Consider the following 21,998-nt stretch of genomic DNA (forward strand, 5'->3'; position numbering starts at 1 on the left):
TAAGTCCTATTGAAGTCAGTGGTACTTAATCCTAGGTACATGGGTTGGGATGACCGACATAAGCCTTAAATGCCACATATTGGCTGTTCCCCCAGGGTCTTGACTTCGGCCATCACTCTGTGGATTATCACTGAGTGGTGACCCAAAAATTGGAATTTTATGTCGTTGTCTCTCCTCTGTGGAATGTCATTCATGAAGCATCGTCCATCAGTTGCTTCAGACATCTTGTGAAGGCATCTCTTTCTGCCTAGACTGTTCCTGACCCATGAAATTGAACCCTGCTATTTCCGAAATCATCTTTTAAAATCTGTTTTCATAGTGCCGTTTTGCAGCTTTTATGACACTTTGATTGTTTCATATCATTTTTACCTGCCATTTGGAAATGTTTAGATATTAAGTTGTTTCTTTGTTAACAAAATTTACACACTGCTTGATTGTAAAAAAGAAAAGAACACACTCAAAGATAAAACTATAAAATCAGGAAAATGGCAATGCATTAAAAGATGCAAGAAGTTAAAATACTAAAACAGAATAAAATTCACACCAGCGTTTCTAAGAATTTGGGTAGGCTTATCTAAACATGAATATATATTTTTAGCAGGCGCCAAAAAGAGTACAGTGAAGGCACCAGCTTGGTCTCAATAGGCAGGGAGTTCCAAAGTGCAAGTGATGCCACACTAAATGAGTTCTTACAAATGCAGAAACAGTATCATTTGGCACCTGCAATGCCAATTCCACTGATCTGTCATTTGGGTGCATGTGGAGTAAGGCAGTCTTGTAGGTAAACTGGTCCCTATTAAATGTTTTTTGTTGTTGTTGTTTAGTTGTTTAGTCGTGTCCGACTCTTTGTGACCCCATGGACCAGAGCACGCCAGGCACTCCTGTCTTCCACTGCCTCCCGCAGTTTGGTCAGACTCATGTTTGTAGCTTCGAGAACACTATCCAACCATCTGGTCCTCTGTCGTCCTCTTCTCCTTGTGCCCTCCATCTTTCCCAACATCAGGGTCTTTTCCAGGGAGTCTTCTCTTCTCATGAGGTGGCCAAAGTATTGGAGCCTCAGCTTCAGGATCTGTCCTTCCAGTGAGCACTCAGGGCTGATTTCCTTCAGAATGGATAGGTTTGATCTTCTTGCAGTCCATGGGACTCTCAGGAGTCTCCTCCAGCACCATAATTCAAAAGCATCAATTCTTCGGCGATCAGCCTTCTTTATGGTCCAGCTCTCACTTTCATACATCACTACTGGGATAACCATGGCTTTTACTATACGGACCTTTGTTGGCAAGGTGATGTCTCTGCTTTTTAAGATGCTGTCTAGGTTTGTCATTGCTTTCCTCCCAAGAAGCAGGCGTCTCTTAATTTCGTGGCTGCTGTCACCTTCTGCAGTGATCATGGAGCCCAAGAAAGTGAAATCTCTCACTGCCTCCATTTCTTCCCCTTCTATTTGCCAGGAGGTGATGAGACCAGTGGCCATGATCTTCGTTTTTTTGATGTTGAGCTTCAGACCATATTTTGCGCTCTCCTCTTTCACCCTCAATAAAAGAATGCTTTTAAATGCTTTTAGAGAAATGCAAATAACCCCCCCCCAAAAAAAAACCCCACCCAAATTAATTAAATATAAACAAAAAACAAACATAGACCCCTGCAGGATCAGAGCAGCAAACAATCTAGTCCAGGGCCCTGATTCTAGTAGTGGCCAACCAGATGCCCACAAAGCAGGACTTGAGGGCAGATTGCTCCACCCCACATCTGCCCCACACCAGGGGTTATTCCCTGGCATGCGACTTCTGAATGAAACTTTCACTAAATATACTTAAATTACCAAAACCAGAATGCCCGTGCACAATAGTGGGCACCAGCAGGCTCAGGGGAACCCCAAGGTTCTAAATACTTTAGGAGGGGGATCAAGGCTCGAACCTCTGTAGAGTTCTCAAAGAATCAGTAGGGTAGCACTATTGTTTGCGGCAGCACATACTGAGTTGGCAAGTCACCGGAAAACAGGATTTATGGCCAAAGGGTAGCTAGATAATATCCAAGTCTTGGCCTTCTTTGAAAGGCTGACATACCACAATAGTATGATTAGAGGGATGGCAGAAAAATAGCAAACAGTAATTGGAGGGGTGGCAGAAAAATCACTAATCTGATGTGATTTGGATGCCTTTTCTGGCATATGTCAATAAGAATCGGAATTTACTAGAACCTCCAACAACTTGAGTCATCAATCTGTGGACGGGTTATATTTTAAAAGTGCCCTCTTCCTGATGGACAAATGAGAGATTTACTAAGGGGGGGAAATGATTCAAATTGACAAAGAGTAGTTTGACTCACAATATGTGCATTGTAAGACCCATATGATAAGATGCCTCCGCTAGCTTAGTTCAGTTTTTGTTAACACTGCTTTTCTTGTTGTTATCGAAACCCAATCAAAATCATTTGGGGTCAGAGTGGAACAGCCCCCAAACAGTCTAATGGGGACTGAGCATACTCAGTGACCATGGAATGCTCTCTATTGATATGGCAAGAAGGGGGGGGAAGAGAATGGAGCTTTCTGGGAAAGGTTACAGCTGGCCGGCTGGCTGGCACCCTGAACAGGAACAGGCGACACTGCAACATTATGGCCGTGCACACACTCCCATTGAATCTGCATCCAGTGCACTCTCACTGCTGGTTTGGTAACTGGCATGCACACAACATTAGCTGCATCCATATCTGTCCTGCCATTTCAAGTTACAAGAAGGGGGATTCTGACTAGACATCAGGAAGTAAGAGCTTTTCAGCAGTGGAACAGACTCTCTCGGGAGGTTGTGGACATTCCTTCCTTGGAGGTTTTAAAGCAGAGGTTGGATGGCCATCTGTCTTGGATGCTTTAGTTGAGATCTTAGTTGAGATTTAGTTGTTTAGGGAAGCTTTTAATGTTTGATGCATTACTGTATATTAATATTTTGTTGGAAGCCGCCCAGAGTGGCTGGGGAAACCCAGCCAGATGGGCAGGGTATAAATTTATTTATTTATTTATTTATTTATTTATTTATTTATTTATTATCCCTGCATTGCAGGGGGTTGGACTAGATGACCCTCAGGGGCCCCTTCCAACGATTCTCTGATTAGTATTAAATGCTGTGTTGTGATGGACTTCCCCACCAAAACCAGCTTCCATAGGAACTGAGAAAACCAACAGCCTTGCTGTGCTTAAAGGCAGTAATGTGTGCACAGGCTACGTTGCAGGTCCCACCTGTCTTGAGTAAGAGCTGTTGAATACCAATATAGTAACCAAAGTGCTGTTCCATCCATTCACTCTCCAGTGAGGAAATGGTCCAAATTGCCTTTAGATGGTTTATATTGTCAGGATTACTTGCGCTGATTTTGGTGTTCTTCCATATTTTAACAGGGGTGAATTTGCTTGTGGGGACTGAGAATGGATTGTGGCTTCTAGACAGAAGCGGCCAAGGAAGAGTTTATTCATTGATAACCAGGAGGCGGTTCCAACAGATGGATGTGCTCGAAGGACTCAATGTGCTAATTACCATCTCAGGTTTGTTTGGTGCCTAGAACCATCTGACCTACAGTAGGACCAGAAGCAATTACAAAGAAGATTAGACTGCAAATTGAGTTGTAAAAACTCGTCGGCTCCTCCTGATGCTTACAATCCTTGTATCTAGGGCAGATGTGATTCAGGGTGTTTCATTGCCTGCTTAGTATGCAAAGTGGTTTGCAAGATTTATAGAGTACACCAGATACTTAAAACTAGTTTAAAGCTGGCTTCTGAGTCTAACAGCATCAATCTCTCTGTGTTTGTTTCTCTAATGTGGCTTCCATCCCTGCCCTGGAAGCTGATGGCAGCAACCATTAAATTATTCCTCCCTGAGCACAGACTAGGCATGTATATGTCTGGTATCAGTGTTCTGAAATTATGGGTCACAGCCACTAGGCATGTATATGTCTGATATCAGTGTTCTGAAATTATGGGTCACAGCCACCTTACCCTGGCCATCCCTATTCAATCACTGGTACCATCTGAGGGAGTCTTGTTAGCACAACTCTCACCAATAAGAAGAGATGCCTTCAGTCTTATGAGTCTTACACTATGGAATTCCTTGCCACTAGAAATCAGACAAGCACCATCGCTGCTGAATTTTGGACGCCTGATTAAAACTGTTTTATTTCAGGAGGGCTTTGCATCATGGGTGCTTCTCCGATGCTTTAGAATCTTTTTGTTTGTTTGCATTTCTGAGGTTTTAAGTTTCTGAGGCTTTAAATTTTTGAAAGTTCATTTATGTTTTAAAATTTGCATCTTGTACCTGTACAAGCTGCTTTGACACCTGGGGACTGGGAAGCAGGATATACATTTTTAACATTAATAGTAATGATCATGATGGTGGTAGGTGTGGCTTAGGGTGGATGTGCACTCATGGTTTTTGATGCTAAAAATGAATTTCAAAAATGGTTCTGATAACCATATTTCCATACGAAGTTCTTTTCAAACGTTAGTGATGTGTTGTTTAAATGTGGCACCAGAGGGCGCTGCAGACCTATCCCTGTCCCAAAAAATACCTGGTAAACCTTGTGGGAAACGAAGCGAAGGAAGAAAGCAAATGCTTTGACGTTTCAGAATGATGTTTTTAATATTGTTCTAATAATGTTTAAAAGGTGGGTTTCGATCCAGCCCTAGACTCTCCACTAAAGTTTTCAAATTATATACAGCACTAACTTTTATGGGAACAAACTGTTAGTTACAGAGTGTTCAGACTTCCACGTTACAAGTTGCTCTTTGTCAAAAGCATGGAAAGACAGGTATTAACCCCATCCAGGTGGTTTTTCATGATAAGACCCATAACTCTCCCGTCCGAAGTTATCTCCTATAGCTATAGCTATATTTTTTGTTGTTCTGAACAATGCTGATGCACCACACACAGAGAGAGATTATGGCTTACGAACAAAAAAGGGGGGACGACGACTCGCTAAAACAGAATGCCGTCAACCTTTAGGACATGTTTTGAACCGACAAAATCGAAACAGAGTAAATAAGACTTGTTGAAAGATGAAGTAATGGGGCTTTCCCCCCCCACACACACACACGCACACAAAATGAGGACCCATGCTCAATGCTTGCCAACTGAGGGCTACCAAGCACACTCTCATGTATGCATGCACGCACACACAACCCCACAGGTGCAGCAGACACACTCAGCACACAGGTAGACCACACAGCAACCGTTTACATCACCTTGGAAATAAATACATAGCAACACACCCTCTCTCTGCCCTGCCCTCACATGATATAGGCCAATATACTATAAAAGGTAAAGGGACCCCTGACCATTAGGTCCAGTCGTGACCGACTCTGGGGTTGCAGCGCTCATCTCACTTTACTGGCCGAGGGAGCCGGCGTACAGCTTCCGGGTCATGTGGCCAGCATGACTAAGCCGCTTCTGGCAAACCAGAGAAGTGCACGGAAACGCCGTTTACCTTCCTGCCGGAGCAGTACCTATTTATCTACTTGCACTTTGAGGTGCTTTTGAACTGCTAGGTTGGCAGGAGCAGGCACCGAGCAACGGGAGCTCACCCTATCTTGGGGATTTGAAACACTGACCTTCTGATCGGCAGGTCCTAGGCTCTGTGGTTTAACCCACAGTTAACCACACATGCACACAGAAACATAGATTACAGTTTAAACCACTCCACCCTGCCCAGTGCTGAGATGGGGCAATTTTAATCTCCACCACAGCACTGGGCTGCACGTGAATACAAATCCGGGCTGAAGGTTCACCACCCCTCGCCTTAAAGGGTGTCGAGTGAAGGAGCTACTACAAAGTAAACAAAGGAGATCCAACAAACAGATCTGGGGTGCAAAACAGATTGTTTGGAACGTCACCCTGAGCTGCAGTTGTACTAGTGATACTAAGGAATGGTGCCTTTCATAAGGCTCGGCTTGCACAACAAAAGCTTAACTGAACAAGGATCACGTCTGAGGGCACAGATACACAAGTATTGGTTTATTTTTTATATACGTTCTTACCACAAGGTGGTGCTATTGCTTTATTGTCTGACTGCGATGATCCAAGAACATATATCCATCACTGAGCGTGAGCTTTGCACACAGAAAAACTTTGGCTTCGCTGTCTGACGTCTCTGCTAAAAATGATATTAGTCAAGTAGATATCAGAAAGACCTCTGCCCGAGTCTTTGCGGAAACAGCTGCAAGACAGAGGTTTGGTACGAACACCACAGATTTAAAGCACTCGGCTTCCGCTCCCTCTGCCCCCAAAAACCCTGGGGACCGTACTTTGGGAATTGCAACTCTGTGAGGGGCAAACCACAGTTCCCAGGATTTTGGGGCAAAGGAAGCTATGTGTTTTAAATGTGTCCTAATGGAATGGTGTTTACGCAGCCAGAATAGGCAATTCAGTGGTACCTTGGGTTACATACGCTTCAGGTTACAGACTCCACTAACCCAGAAATAGTACCTCGGGTTAAGAACTTTGCTTCAGGATGAGAACAAAAATCATGCTCCGGTGGCACGGCAGCAGCAGGAGGCCCCATTAGCTAAAATGGTGCTTCAGGTTAAGAACAGTTTCAGGTTAAGTACGGACCTCCGGAACAAATTAAGTTCTTAACCCGAGGTACCACTGTACTGGCTTGATATTAGGCATCTTTCCTCTTAGTTTAAGATATTACCAACCTCAAAACTACTTCCAGCCAAGTTGGTGGTGTGATACAGCCTAGCACTCCACAGTCATGTAGAGAAGTTAAGTTTTCAAACAGAATTCCTTTTCTATTTCTGCTCCAATAAATTGGCAGGCAAAAAGAACAAGCTACGTGTCTACTATCTATCCTGGCTCAGGAATAAGATCTTGCGGAATGATCCAGATGTGGAAAAGCGACAAGGCTGGGTATCTGTGGGTGACCTAGAAGGCTGCATACACTACAAAGTTGGTGAGTTTTTCCCTTGTGGGCTGCTAATAGCCAATTTTAGCACAATATTTCTGTTGTTGTTGTTAACTCTGTTTCACTTCGAGATCATTAAAATAATGTTTTATTTTCCTGTTAATAAGAGAATAAGCTATGGAGTAAACCCTGTGCAAATCTAGAGTGGTTGGGTGGCGTCTTGTACACCTCCTTCCAGCAAAATGGGCCTGCAGGATGGAGATTCCTCACCCCTTCTTTGAGGGCTTATTTCAACACACCAGATTCAGAGGTTGAAACCACTGCGATAATATAGCTATTGTCTACATGAGCAAGATTTCCAAGGCCTTTTATTCAGATCCACATGCTGAAATAGGTCATTTGCGTGTGGAACAACATATACTGCAGACACTGTCAACTAGGAGCAATATCCCATCAAGATTTTGCATTATCACTTCTTACCAGTTTTGATCCTAAATGGTTACATACAGAGGAAATGTTCTTTCATGTGCGGTGGACTTGTAAAAGGGTAAAAGAGTATTGGGAAATGATCCATAAAGAATTGGGGGGAAAATGTTTAAAAGTACGGCGGTTTTTATTTATATATTTTTATTTTATTTTATTTTTGTTTGTGGTGGGATAAATGTTGAGTTGGGGTGGGGATGAGTTTTATTTTAGTATAATTGTTTTTGGCTTTGTTTTTACTTTTACTATTTTGTTAGGCTATTGTATAGTTTGTATTTTGCTTTTTAAGGGGAAAGGATCAGGGCTGCCTGGGAGTGGGCCTCAGCCAACAGAATGGCTGGGGCAGGTTCCACAGGGGGAGAAGCACCGGGTACCCGATCTCAGTGATCACGGGCAGGAGGAGGAGCTATGCTAAGAGCAGACCATGTCATTACCAAGGAGGCAGGTTTAGTCGTTGTCTGGGGACTATCCCTGCCTCCGGGTCTGGTCCTGACCAGAAGGATACAGGAATCAGCAAGGGAAACCCACATGGCCTGAAAGTGTTGCTGTGCAATGCCAGGTCAATGATGAATAAAACCACTGCCATCCACGACCTGATCATGGATGGAGGATTTGACCTGGCATGTGTGACAGAGACCTGGTTGGATGAAGCAGATGGGCCTGTCCTTGCCACTGCTTATCCACCAGGTTTCTCTTACGCACAGCAACCCCCCGGGGGGGGGGGTTGCAGTGATTTTTAGGAAGTCATTAGTTTGCACCAGGCGTCCTATTGGGAAGACCCAGTTCTCTGAGTGCATGTTCTGGAAGTAGGGCAATAGGGGCAGTACAGGATTCCTTTTGGTGTACCGACCTCCCCGCTGCACCAAGGATTCCCTGCCCGAGCTGCTTCAGGTCGTGGCGGATGTTCTCCTGGAGACACCTAGTTTGGTTGTCCTACGGGATTTTAACATCCATGCCGACAGGACCTTACAAGGGGCCGTTCGGTACTTCGTGGAAAGCAAGGTCTCCATGGGGCTGTCCCTAAATAAGTTTGGCCCAACCCATAGCCGCGGACATGCCTCAAACCTGGTCTTCACCTCTATGGATGTTGGTGATCTGACATTAAGTAAAAGTGAAACAAAAGAAGTGCCATGGTCAGATCACTTCCTGGTGCAACTGGACTTCTCCGTGACCCTTCCCCTCTGCAGGGAGGTGGGACCGATTCAGATGGTCCACCCCCGCCACTTAATGGATCCAAATGGTTTCCAGAGAGTGGTAGGGGATGTTGATGGTCTTTCAGCTGTACCCTCTTCGATTGCATGGAGCCCAGACAGCCCCATGGTTTTCCATGGGGCTGAGGGCAATGAAACAATCGCTGAGATGGCTAGAGCACTGGTGGTGGATAACCCATTCTGAAGCTGACAGGACACAGGTTAGTGCTTAACGTCGAGCCTACCAAGTGGTGATGGTAACGGCGAATAGGACCTTCTTCACCGCCTCTATTGCATCTGCAGAAAGCAGCAGCAGGAGCCTCTTTCAGGTGGTTCACAATCTATCGGAACCACCTTCGTCATCGGGGCCGGGTAGGGACCCCAAGATCTCCTGCAATGTTTTTGCAAAGTTTTTTGCAGATAAAGTCGCTCAGATTCGGAAGGAGGTAGACTCCACCGTGGGAGCAGGGCCTGGGTGGGAGAGTGCTGGAGTCCTGTCTAGTCATGTTATATGGGATCAATTTCAATCTGTTAACTCCGAGGATGTGGACAGGCTGCTTGGACAAGTGAAACCTGTCTCCTTGATCCTTGTCCATCCTGGCTTATAAAAGCAAGCTGGGAAGGGCTGGGCGATGGGCTCTGCGGGGTGGTGAATGCTTCCCTCTGTGAGGGAGCCTTCCCAGACCCGCTGAAAGAGGCGGTCATTAAACCGCTTCTTAAAAAAACATCTTTAGACCCAGCCAATATGGCCAACTATCACCCAGTCTCAAATCTTCCATTCTTGGGAAAGAATGGGTGATTGAGTGGGTGGTTGCTGAACAACTCCAAGCATGCCTGGAGGATGTGGACCATTTGGATCCTTTCCAATCGTGATTCAGGCCTCATCATGGGACTGAAACTGCCTTGGTCTCACTGGTCGATGATCTCTGGCGGGCTAGGGACAAAGGTGAGAGCTGTTTCCTAGTTCTGCTGGATCTCCCAGCGGCTTTTGATACCATCGACCATAACATCCTTCCAGACCGTCTAGAGGGGCTGGGAGCTGGGAGCACTGTTATATAGTGGTTTCGCTCCTTCCTCCTGGGCCGTGTCCAGAAAGTGTGTGGGGGGGTAAGTGTTCAGACCCCTGGGCTCTCACCTGTGGGGTGCCTCAGGGTTCCGTCCTCTCCCCCATGCTTTTTAATATCTTTATGAAGCAGCTGCGAGAGATCATCAGGGGGTTTGGGTTGGGTGTTCATCAATATGCGGATGATACCCAGTTCTACCTCTCTTTTAAATCAGAACCAGTGAAGGCGGTGAAGGTCCTGTGTGAGTGTCTGGAGGCAGTTGGAGGATGGATGGCAGCTAACGGATTGAGGTTGAATCCTCAGAAGTACTGTTCTTGGGGGACAGACTGGTGTGGAGGATTCCCTGGTCCTGAATGGGGTAACTGTGCCCCTGAAGGACCAGGTGTGCAGCCTGGGAGTCATTTTGGACTCACAGCTGTCCATGGAGGCGCAGGTTAATTCTGTGTCCAGGGCAGCTGTTTACCAGCGCCATCTGGTACGCAAGCTGAGACCCTACCTGCCCACAGACTGTCTTGCCAGAGTGGTGCATGCTGTAGTTATCTCCCGCTTGGACTACTGCAATGCGCTCTACGTGGGGCTACCTTTGAAGGTGACTCGGAAACTGCAGTTAATCCAGAATGCAGCAGCTAGACTGGTGACTGGGAGTGGCCGCAGAGACCATATAACACCGGTCCTGAAAGATCTTCATTGGATCCCAGTACGTTTCCAAGCATAATTCAAAGTTTTGGTGCTGACCTTTAAACCCCTAAACGGTCTCGGTCCTTTATACCTGAGCATCTCCACCCCCATCATCCAGCCCGGACCCTGAGGTCCAGCGCCGAGGGCCTTCTGGCATTTCCCTGGCAGAGGGCCTTTTTGGTAGTGGCGCCTACCCTGTGGAATGCCTTCCCTGCAGAAGTCAAGGCAATAAACAACTATTTTACTTTTAAAAGACAACTGAAGGCGGCCCTGTTTAGTGAAGTTTTTAATGTCTGACACTGTATGGTTTTTAATATTCAGTTGGAAGCCATCCGGAGTTGCTGGGGAATCCCAGCCAGATTGGCAGGGTATAAATAATAGATGATGATGATGATGATGATGATGATGATGATGATGATTACTTCCCAAAAAAATCCAGAGTCCTTTCTGTTGGGGATAATTGAGACTGAAATTCCCAAGTGTCTAAAAAGGTTGTTTATGTATGCTACTACTGCAGCCTGTGTTTTGTTAGCCCAAAAATGGAAAACAAGTGAGGTCCCAACTAAAGAAAAATGGCAATTTAAGTTTTAAATTGTACGACAGAAAACTTAAAAAAAATTATATACTAAATGGTTACATAACAATTCTGGTAGAGGGTTCATGACTGTCGTCTCATTCCAACCTCTGATGTGAACCTGAGTGTATGGATAAATCGAAGACTGTGATTGGTCTCGGGATTGAAATATCAGGATAGATAACTATGTAAACATACGAATTCAAGCCACGTAAGATTACTGTAAGCCAAATTCATTATGTTCAGTATGATATACGGACTTCTTATACAGGTCTACTTGCTTAAATGTCTGGGCTCTGCGTTTGTCGTGACCACCCCTCCCCCTCCCCCTTAGAACACATTGTCTTAATTAATTATTATTTAGCTTGTATCATTTGAATAGTGGTTGCTGTTGTTGTTGGAAAATTGAGTTTTTTAAAACTTGTTCTTCGCACATTCTCTGTACAAAGAATGATTTAGAGAACCTTTCCCGGTTTCTGTGCCTAGTTCATTAAAAAAAGAAAACTATTACTTTTCAGTGAAATACGAGAGGATCAAATTTCTTGTGATCGCTGTGAAAAACTCAGTTGAAGTCTATGCCTGGGCTCCTAAACCATATCACAAATTTATGGCATTCAAGGTAAGTAAATATGAAGAGATTCATACTTGCTTTTCCATAGTATTCTCTACACATGCGCACCCAAAACACACACATGAACAGAGTTCTAATCATGTTCCTGTTTCATCCTGTAATGATAAAAGATCATTGTCTGACAGTTATTGGACTCCCAGTGGCAAATAACCTATGGGATGGCACCCAAATATTTATGTTTGCTTATATTAGTTTTAATAACCTAATTGAATTGAAGTTGCATAAATTTGCATATGAAAGGGAACATGTCTGTATCACAGAAGGCAATGTAATGGAAGGCAGGGGAAGGCGTGCCCAGTCCAGGCTTTTGTTCCCTTCCTTATATAACTGCTAAACCCAGGTAAGCCAAACATGGCAGAAACTAGTTTAGCACCTAGTCTCTGGCATGTCTTACGCTGCCTTTAATGCTGGACAGGAGTGCTTTCTTGAGGATTCAAGCCAAATACTTAGAATCATAGAACTGTAGAGTTGGAAGACCCTTCTCTGCCTGAAATCCTGGGACTCAGCTACATTTAGTAAAGAAATAGTGATTTGAATGCGCTATAAACATGCAACACAAGATGGCGCCAGACAGCAAAAAAAATTAAAACGCGATTTTCCATAGAGATCTTTTTTCTTTTTTTATACCGTATTTTTCGCTCTATAACACGCACCCGACCATAACACGCACATAGTTTTTAGAGGAGGAAAATCTGTAGGCATGCCACCCGTAGGCATTCCCTCCATAACACGCACAGACATTTCCCCTTACTTTTTAGGAGGAAAAAAGTGAGTGTTATGGTGCAAAAAATACGGTAACTATCCTGTGTCTAGATCCACCTCCTGAGAGCCACTGCCACCGGTTTAGATAGGAAAACAGACTAGCCTGGTAAAAGGCAGATATGTACTGGTGCATTAAAGTTCTTTAAAAAATCAGAATCTGCTGCCTTCTTCATTGACCAGAATGATTTATAATCTCATAATCTCATTGGTTAATCAGGCAAAGGTTGCAGCACTACTGCCTAATTTGCACTACGGTATTAAACTGATTTCACTGCCCATTCCCTCTTTCCAGAGAAACTTGAGAACCATAGTTCTGTGAAGGTAGGCTAGAGATTTCAAACAAAAGGCTTTTCTGCATTTTACCAAATTACAGTCTTGGGGATTATTTGGGAGAAGCCATGACAGGAAAGTGGTCTAAGGCTGCTATAAATTTGTAGTGTAGAATGTGTTTGCCCAAACTCACTATTTCTCTCATTCATTTATTTTGATGTGGGGTTAGATAGGGAGCTTTATGGGAACATGAATTCAGCTCACACAACTTGGGCTATCTCATAGATGTGTCATAGAATCATAGAGTTGGAAGGGACACAGGATCATCTAGTCCAACCCCCTGCAATGCACAAATATGTAGCTTTCCCTTATGGGGATCAAACCTCCAACCTTGGCATTGTAAGCACCGTGTTCTAACCAACTGAGCTATTCCCTGTATCCTGTTCTCATAACTCATAATCCATGACTGCAGTCATTTTTTGTGAAAAGGGATGCAAGTGGCGCTGTGGTCTAAACCACTGAGCCTCTTGGGCTTGCCAATTGGAAGGTCAGCGGTTCAAATCCCCATGACGGAGTGAGCTCCTGTTGCTCTGTCCCAGCTCCTGCCAACCTGGCAGTTCAAAAGCACGCCAGTGCAAGTAGATAAATAGGTACCACTGTGGCAGGAAGGTAAACAGCATTTCTGTGTGCTCTGGTTTCTGTCACGGTGTCCCGTTGCACCAGAAGCAGTTTAGTCATGCTGGCCACATGAACCAGAAAGCTGTCTGTGGACATACACCGGCTTCCTTGGCCTGAAAGTGAGATGAGCACCGCAACCCGATAGCCGCCTTTGACTGGACTTAACCATCCAAAGGTCCTTTACCTTTATCTTACCTTTGTGGAAAGACAACGAAAAATGCTAATCAGGACTCTTTTTGGTTACATGTTTAATTAACAGTAAGATGCACAGTGTCTGATTCTTCTTTTTGCAGTCCTTCACTTCACTTCACCACAAACCACTGTTGGTTGACTTGACGGTTGAGAATGGACAGAGGTTAAAAGTGATCTACGGCTCACCAGTTGGATTTCATGCTATTGATGTGGACTCTGGCTCAGTGTATGACCTGTACCTTCCCACACATGTAAGATACATCATTCTTTAGGAATCATGACAGTTTGCAGGGGGGGTTTCTTCTTCTTTAGCCTATGCAGTTAAAGAGGGTCTCATTGCTATTAATGCCGTGATTATTATCATTATTTGAATTTTTTTTCTAATCTACATTTCCATCCACGTGGGTCCACAGAAGCAAGAAATTCTCAGTTGTTTAACAAGATTTATTGCAATAAATGTAACGAAATCTCCAAGTCATTTGCAATAAATATTAAAGCCATCAACAAGAAACAGTTAAGAACGAGAAATTTTAAAACATTTTAAAAGATAATTAAAATTAGCAGTAAAAGGTTCGAACAAGGTAATGTCTACGTGTCTGGATAGAAAAATATGTTAACATCTAGTTTCCCTGTTGACTGTGGCACCATTCAAGATATAAAGAGCTTTATAAATCTAAGTTGGTCCTCTCTGTGCATGCAGTTTGGGTATTGTTGTTGTTTAATTATTTGATTCATTTATTTATTTATTGGCCATTGCTTTTCTTCCAATATATTGGGGGCAGCACACCCGATTCTCCCCTTCCCACTGACGCAGTTTTCTCCTCTCAACAACCCTGTGAAAGCTTAGGCTAAGAAATAGTGTCTGGCCCAAGTTCAGAGATTTGGGTAGAGATTTGAGCCTAAGCTCCTCTGATATTAGTACACCTACTCCGTTTAATTAATAGAGTGCCATGAGCAAATAATGGTAATGATTTTGCACAGGAAAAATAGAACAGGGAACGGCCCAAAAGGACCTTGTACTCTAAGGCGGCCTGTTATCTTTTTCCCCCTCATTCTTCTTTGGCGATCACTCGTAGCCGAGTAAGATTGTCTTCCATGAACACGGTTTTAACAGTGTGTCTGTAAGTAACTGTGGAGGCCAATTCTGGATCCACACATCCTTCCACAGTGGGGGCATTGGTTTATGGGCAGGAGTTGATCACGGTGAGGGTTTGCCAAACATGCCTTCCTCTTAGCATGTTTCTCCCTTTCATCCTGAGTTTGAGCGTCTTCAAAGTCGATGACACTGTTCTCCAATTGGAGCGCTTGCAGGCCAGTGTTTCCCAGTTGTTGGTGTTTATACTACATTTTTTTAGATGTGCCTTGAGAGAGTCTTTAAACCTCTTTTGTTGACCAACAGTATTACACTTTCCATTTTTAAGTTCGGAATAGAGTAGTTGCTTGGAAGATGATAATCAGGCATCTAAACACCATGACCAGTCCAAGTTGATGTTGAAGAATAATTGCTTCGACACTGGTGATCGTAATGATGTGGAAGAATAATTGCTTCGACATTGGTGATCGCAATGATGTTGAAGAATAATTGCTTCGACACTGGTGATCTTTGCTGCTTCCAGTACACTGGCATTAGTTTGCCTATCTTCCCAAGTGATGTGTACATTTTTTTCGGAGACACCGTTGATGGAATCTTTCAAGGAGTTGGAGATGGCGTTTATAAGTAGTCCATGTTTCATAAGCGTGCAGTAGAGTTGGTAGTACAGTAGCTTTGTAAACAAGCATTATGGTTTCCTTCAAATGTCCTGGTCCTCAAACACTCTGGAGAAAGCTGCACTCGCAAAGCTCAGGTATTGCTGGATCTTGGCATCAATATCAGCCCTTGTGGAAAGATAACTGCCCAGGTAGGAGAAGTGACCGACACTTTCCAACGTTACACCATCAAGTTGGATTTGTGGTGCTGCAGAGGGGTTGTTTTGTGCTTGTTGGTGCAGCACTTTGGTTTTTGGGGTGTTGAGAGATAGGCCAAGCTTTTCGTAAGCTTCTGCAAAGATATTTAGGATGGTTTGGAGGTCATCCTCTGAGTGTGTACACTATATTGTCGTCAGCATACTAAAGCTCTCTGACAGAAGTTATGGTAACCTTACTCAGATTGAAGAGCTTTCCATCTGTTCAATATATGATTTCTACTCCGGTGGGGAGTTTCCATTTGACAATGTGTGGAATCATGGCAATGAAAATAATGAATAGAGTTGGGATGCTAACACAACCCTGTTAAACACCTGATCCTAATGTTAATGGTTCACACTGAGAGCCATTGTTATCTGTGATTATTGCTGTTGTCAGCACTTGTCGTAGCTCTGGTAAAGAGCACATCACGGCGATCTTCAGCTCGGACAATTACATAGTCTAAGAGATGCCAGTGGTTCAACCGAGGGTGCCTCCATGATGTTTTAAATTTATTATTTTGTCGAAAGGGTGTGTTAATAAAAACAAGGTTGTGCATTGAGCATATAGTTAATCCCCTGGTAAACCCAAGACATCCTGTTTTGTCTTGTTGTGATCTTGCACAATTTTGCACTGAGATTTCCCCGCCCCCCCAAAAAAAAAGTTTTGGGGAGGGGCACAATCTCACATGGGTCACCTTTTTTGAGGGGGCACAATCTCGCATAGGTCACGTGACTTACATGAAGATGGTGTCCTGGTTTTTTGTTGCAACCTGTAGGAGGGTATGGCATGAGTGAGTTTTGAGAAGAGTTTGTAAAGAGAGGATGAGAGGTGACACCACATTTTGAGCAGAAGGTGTACAATGGCAAAGGGAAAATGCCAGAGCCTCAGAAAAAATAAATGATGCTGGCTGCAGCAGCCCCCAATTTAATTAGATACATAGAGAAGCAATATTTCCCAGCTCAATGCCCTCAATATGAGAGCTCCCCATGGATGGTTGTGACTATTCTGCTCACTCGTCCACCATGAGACAGAGTGCACTAAAAATATACTTTACCCCCAAGAGTGCAGGAACTTAAATAAGTGTGTCATTCCTGCAGCTGCTGGGACTTGTTCCAGGAAGGGTCCGAATGTGAGAGGTTCGCTATATAATTTTCTTCAAGGAGGTTTCTGGAATCAGCATCCTAGGCTTCTTTTAAAGGCAACAGACTAGGTGTAGACACATCTGCGTCTGGCTCCCACTTTCTCTCTCTCTCTCTCTCTCTCTCTCTCTCTCTCTCTCTCTCTCTGTCTGTCTCTCTGTCTTTCGCATCAATTGGTCATGCAAGTAATACCAAGGCAACGCATCAAAATTGCTCTCCGGCTCTGGATACCTGTCCTGGTACTACGGATAGTGGCTGCAGAGACACCAGACTGCAAGGCTGGAATGGGTATACTCACTTTGGCAAGTAAAGCATCTGTGGTTCCTTTATGGGTCAAACGTGGCATTGATGTGGCACAGAAATGGATGTCCTTTGAGTTGCATGTGCCTTTGCACTTCATGAAAAGCAATAGGGGAGTTCTGGTGTTTGTTCTCCTTGTGAAAATGCTAATTGCATGGATCTTTCATAATTGAGTTAGATACTCAGGTTAATCCTATTCCTGGTACCATAGACGGGTTAGGACTGTTTTCAGTATGCGTTTTTATCTCAAGGTTTCTTAAAACAAAGCACAGCCCTCTTTCATGTGCATGTACTACAAATCATTTCTCTCTCTCTCTCTCTCTCTCTCTCTAGCTCAGGAAGTGGGCTAGGGGTTTGAGATAAATTGCTTAAAGTTATTTGAATATTTTACAGTATGAATCACAAGGTTTTTCTGAGAGTGAGTTGAATGCATATATTTTCTTCAATGCTGCTTGCTTTTCCTCTGTATTTGTTTGTGTGTGTGTGTTTGACATGCTTTGAACATAAGCTTCTGAATGACCTTTGAGCAATATGTGCAGCCTCCCCCAACCTAGATGTTGTTGGGACTCCAGCTCCCATCAGCCCCATCTGCGTGGACAATACTCAGGGGTGATGGAATTTGTAGCCAACATCTGGAGCAGACCCAAACAAACAGCACAGATAGAGGGGAATGTAAACATGGCTCTTTCTCTGGTTAACAGACCTCTGAGGAGACGTTGCCATGAGGGCCTTGATGCTGAGAAAAGGAGATTAACTGTACCCCAACCACCCTTTTATATTTCCCTCATTTAAGTGCTTCTTATCTGAACACTGCTATTTGCTTCAGGTGTGTGTAGGAGGCTGCCTGATCTCTCCTTCCTTCCCAAGGCGATTGAGAGAGTTTTCCCACGCAGTAGCCAACTTGACTTGCAGATATATCGACCTTTGTGCAGTGCATCTTTTAAACTTAGCGCAGAATTTTTTTGAGATAAAAGCTATCAGGGCCGAAGGCTAACATGAAACGGGAGCTGGCAATCTCTCCCTCCAAAGTGGAAGAAAGAGGCTGAATAATAGGAAATGGTGCTTAGAATAAAATAAATAGTGCTACACTGTGTATTGAGCTCGTGCTAAATATGACACCCAGGCTAGTAAACTGTTCTGTAACAAATCCGCTCCACTTCCCAGTGGGGAGGAGTTGCGGTGGACCGCATGGCCACCACTCCCCACGGGGGGCGGGGGACACTGTCCCCCGTCGCCTGGGGGATCCTGGCCACGTCAGAGCCTGGCCAGCCCCTGCCCCTCTATGCTTAAGGGTATTCCGTTAAAGGAATCCAGTGGTGTTGACCTAGTCTGAAGCCCAGCTGGGGGGCTAAGGCCTTGACACGACCCCGAAGGGAACACCAGGGGGAGCTTGAGTTGGTTTACATAAACAGGGCTCCCCCTACCGGTGGCTTACCCTTACTGGGACTTCCTGCACAATGGGCAGGAGTCAGATATAGTCAGGTCCAATCAATGCCTAAGCAAGTACCGCTCACATTCTGTAATTTCAATAAAGCTGTGGCCAAAATTTGCCCAATAACATAAACCTAATATCTGTGTCCTTGTGTGAGTTATTCCCAACATGGGGGTGGCTGCGGGGTCTTGACACACAATGGGAGCTTTGCTGTGTTATTGCACTGTCTGCATATTTGCAAGTTTAGATGCTGAATTCTTTTAATATATGCAAACTATCCAGAGCTCTCTTGCAAAGCCAAGTGAGTCGACTCTCCAAATCCTCCTTAGATCACTGTCACCACCCAAGTGGTTAGTTCTGGAAAGGAAACAATGTTGGTCAGATAATGTGAAATTCGCACACTGCCTAAATTCTAATCCAAGTTTTCCCCTCACTTTTTGTAAAGCAGGAAGTATGTCTGCTATGCTGGTGAAAAACACTAAGAGAAAATAAAAACAAAAGTTTTTTCTTTGTCCATTCATATCTATATTTATCTATATCTGTCTATATAGCTTTAATATTACTATGTCAACTTAGACTTTGTTTTATGTGGTTTAGTGTTTGGTTTCTAAAATTTTGCTTGCAAATATTTTAAAGAAGGCAATCACTAAATAGAAGTATAATGCATAATCTTTTTCTATAATGCCGTTGTTAGTCTTACTGCATTGAAATCGCTCTTTGCTCACAAGACACAGAATACAAAGTGAAATATTGGACTTGGACAGTGACTATTGTATGCTTTTTCATAGTTAAATATTTTTTCCCCTTTAAATACTGGCAGTGGAGGTAGAAGATAGCCAGCGTGGTTAGTTGCCATTAATAGTCTTACCCTCAATAAATTTTCTTATTCTCTTTTGAAGCCATCCATGTTGGCTTTTCACTTGGTAGCTCAGTATTTCTTGCTATTTCTATGCTCTCTAGATCGCCAAATGGCAGCAGGAAGCATATAGACCTTTTTCAAGCAATTTTTATTATTATTGTGGTTTCCCAGAATCTTCATTGGTTTTAATGCTCGGCCAGGATTAGTGGACTGCGGTTGCTAAAATGACAGTGTTTTCCATGATATAAATTTCGATAAAATGTTGTTTCAGATCCAAGGGAATATCCACCCTCATGCTATTATCATACTCCCTAATACCAGCGGAATGGAACTACTTCTTACCTACGAAGATGAAGGGGTCTACATCAACATATATGGACGTTTCTCAAAGGAAAATGTTTTGCAGTGGGGAGAAATGCCAGCATCTGTAGGTAAGTATGAAAAGAACACAGCTGCCGGGAGGGAGGGAAAATAAAAACTAAGCAGGATCAGGCCCAAAGCCCATCTAATTCTGCGTCTTGCTCTCACAGTGGCCAGCTGAGTCATATGCCACTTGATCCTTAAACAACAACAACAACTACCTCAAAAAGAACAAAACAATGAAGTTATCAGCAAAAGCAATTATCTAAAATAATCAAAACATAATAATTAAATCCAACAACAAGCTGAAACCAGATTAAAACACATGTCAACATTCTGCATAACTGGAAAGGCTTGCCTAAACGAAAATGTTTTTAGCTGGTTCCCAAAAGAGGACAGTGATGGTGTATGCCTATTATTATTATTATTATTATTATTATTATTATTATTATTATTATTAAAATTTGCATACCGCCCTTCAGCTGTCGATCTCAGGCTGGTTCACAACATATGGATGCCTCTGACAGCAGAGGGAGAAAAACATTGCTTTGCTTTCTCCACTCCATGCACAGTTCAATAAACCTCTGTTATGCTTCCTGTAAGTCACTGTTTTTCTAAACTAACAAAACAGAAAATTGAAAGGTGCCCCAGATCATCCTGCTCCTGTTGTCTGTACACCGGCTTTTCTGCTTGGGGAAAATGCACACTGCACCTGTTGGAGAGCATTTATCTCCCTCTCATGTGAGAACTCGGGGACAACCAAAGAAGCTGAATGCTGGGACACTCCGGGTCGGCATAAGAGACTCCTTCTTCACACAGTGCGCAGTTAAACTGTGGAACTCACTCCCACAAGATATGATGGTGGCCACCAACTTGGATGGTTTTAAAAGAGGATTAAACAAATTCATTGATAATGATTTTAAAATAAAATAAAGAACATTTCCCAAGAAACCAGAAGCCTTTCTTTTGGGAATGGTAACAACATAAATCCCTTTAAAAAAATCTGACAGGTATGACACTTAGGGCATGTAAAGTCATGGTTGGCTACTGTGGGAATAGCATGCTGGACTAAATGGAGCAATTGGACTGTGCACATAAAAGCCAGGTCATGCTCTGAAATAGCACCAGTCATCTGCACCAGGGCTGGATACTTGCTTGCAGGCATTGATAAGTCTCTCCCCCACCCTCAGGGGCCTACTATCACAAGCCCCCATTAAAAATCCATTGCCAGAGTCATGTGGGAAATTCATGTAAGAGCCAGGGGTGTCTGCACTGAGGCCTGGTCCTGAGGAGCTGAGACGGGGAACCTGTGGCACTATGGATGTTGTTGTTTTTGAACTCCGTTTTCCATTATTCCTGACTTAAGGGACAAGCTGACTTGAGCTAGTGGAAGCTGAGCTATGTATATGCTACACATTTAAAGCTCAGGCCTTATCCCCAAAGAATTCTGGGAGCTGTGGTTTGTTAAGGGTGCTGGGAATTGTAGTTTTGAGAGGGGGTAAACCCACAGTTCCCATAACTCTTTAAATATACTTTAAATACACAGGCCACAGGTTCTGTGTCCTTGCCATTCCGCTCTTTCTATTTCTGCCACCCTTTCAGAGGGAGATGCCGCCTCTCCTGGTATGTCCCACAGAGGAACTTACGGTCTTCAAACAAAAACATCTTGGAGGTTCCAGGCCACAGAGAGGTTAGGCTGGCCTCAACCAGAGCCAGGGCTTTTTCGGCTGTAGCTCCAATCTGGTGGAACGCTCTGTCACAAGAGACCAGGGCCCTGCGGGACTTGACATCTTTCCGCAGGGCCTGCAAGACAGAGCTGTTCCACCAGGCCTTTGGCCAGGGCCCAGCCTGACTCCCTCCTTTGGCAATCCTCACAGAACCTCTAGCCCAATGGGTGCCATCAATTTGATTGGAATTAATTTTAGAATGAAATGATTTTAGAATGTTTTATCGTTTTACTGTTGTTAGCCGCTCTGAGCCCGGCTTCGGCTGGGGAGGGCGGGATATAAATTTAAAAAAAAAACCATGCAAATGTGATTTCCTAAGGTTCAGGTATTAGCTTCCAAGCCCTGTCTCATACATGTTGCTTCCTCCACAAAGCTGCAGCTGCACTGCATCAGGGGCATTTTAATGTTTTTTTTTAATCCCTATGAACCAGAGTAGCTCAGAGTCTCATTTAGTATGCCATCATTGCTTTAATGTTGCAAATTCTAGGGAAAATACCAAAGTTCTCATCTACTGGATCATACTGGTGGCTCCCGAATCCATGCCAAGATCACTCTTTTGCTCCCCACCCAATGCTCTAAGGAGATTCTGTCAGTATTCTTGGAACTGTCTCCCAAACGAAATGGACCAATCTGCAGGCTGCGATCCACTTTCCAAAGGTTTCCCAGTGCAGTGCAAGATGGTTTCTCCCCCAGCCCCATGCCACGGCCGACATTTCTAAGCAAACTCTGTGCTGTGGTATCTTTCTCTAATTCACATTGGCCTAAATTAGGAATATATGGCAGTGTTTGAGGTGCAGCAGAGAAGAAAGGGAGAAAAACATAAAGACCTGGGA

At 43.9% G+C, this 21,998-nt stretch overlaps 1 protein-coding gene across 1 annotated transcript in view; it reads left to right on the plus strand.

The window, feature by feature from the left end:
* The window catches only part of NRK (Nik related kinase), a 128,683-nt gene that overhangs the window by 91,180 nt on the left and 15,505 nt on the right, over window positions 1-21,998 (plus strand). The window contains exons 25-29 of the mRNA XM_081178941.1: window positions 3,386-3,529; window positions 6,796-6,930; window positions 11,390-11,490; window positions 13,506-13,655; window positions 19,350-19,509. Coding sequence (XP_081035067.1) covers window positions 3,386-3,529; window positions 6,796-6,930; window positions 11,390-11,490; window positions 13,506-13,655; window positions 19,350-19,509 — 690 coding nt within the window. The remainder of the gene's footprint in view (window positions 1-3,385; window positions 3,530-6,795; window positions 6,931-11,389; window positions 11,491-13,505; window positions 13,656-19,349; window positions 19,510-21,998) is intronic.

This window comes from Podarcis bocagei, assembly GCF_964188305.1.
Source record: "Podarcis bocagei genome assembly, chromosome: Z".
Lineage (NCBI taxonomy): Eukaryota > Metazoa > Chordata > Lepidosauria > Squamata > Lacertidae > Podarcis > Podarcis bocagei.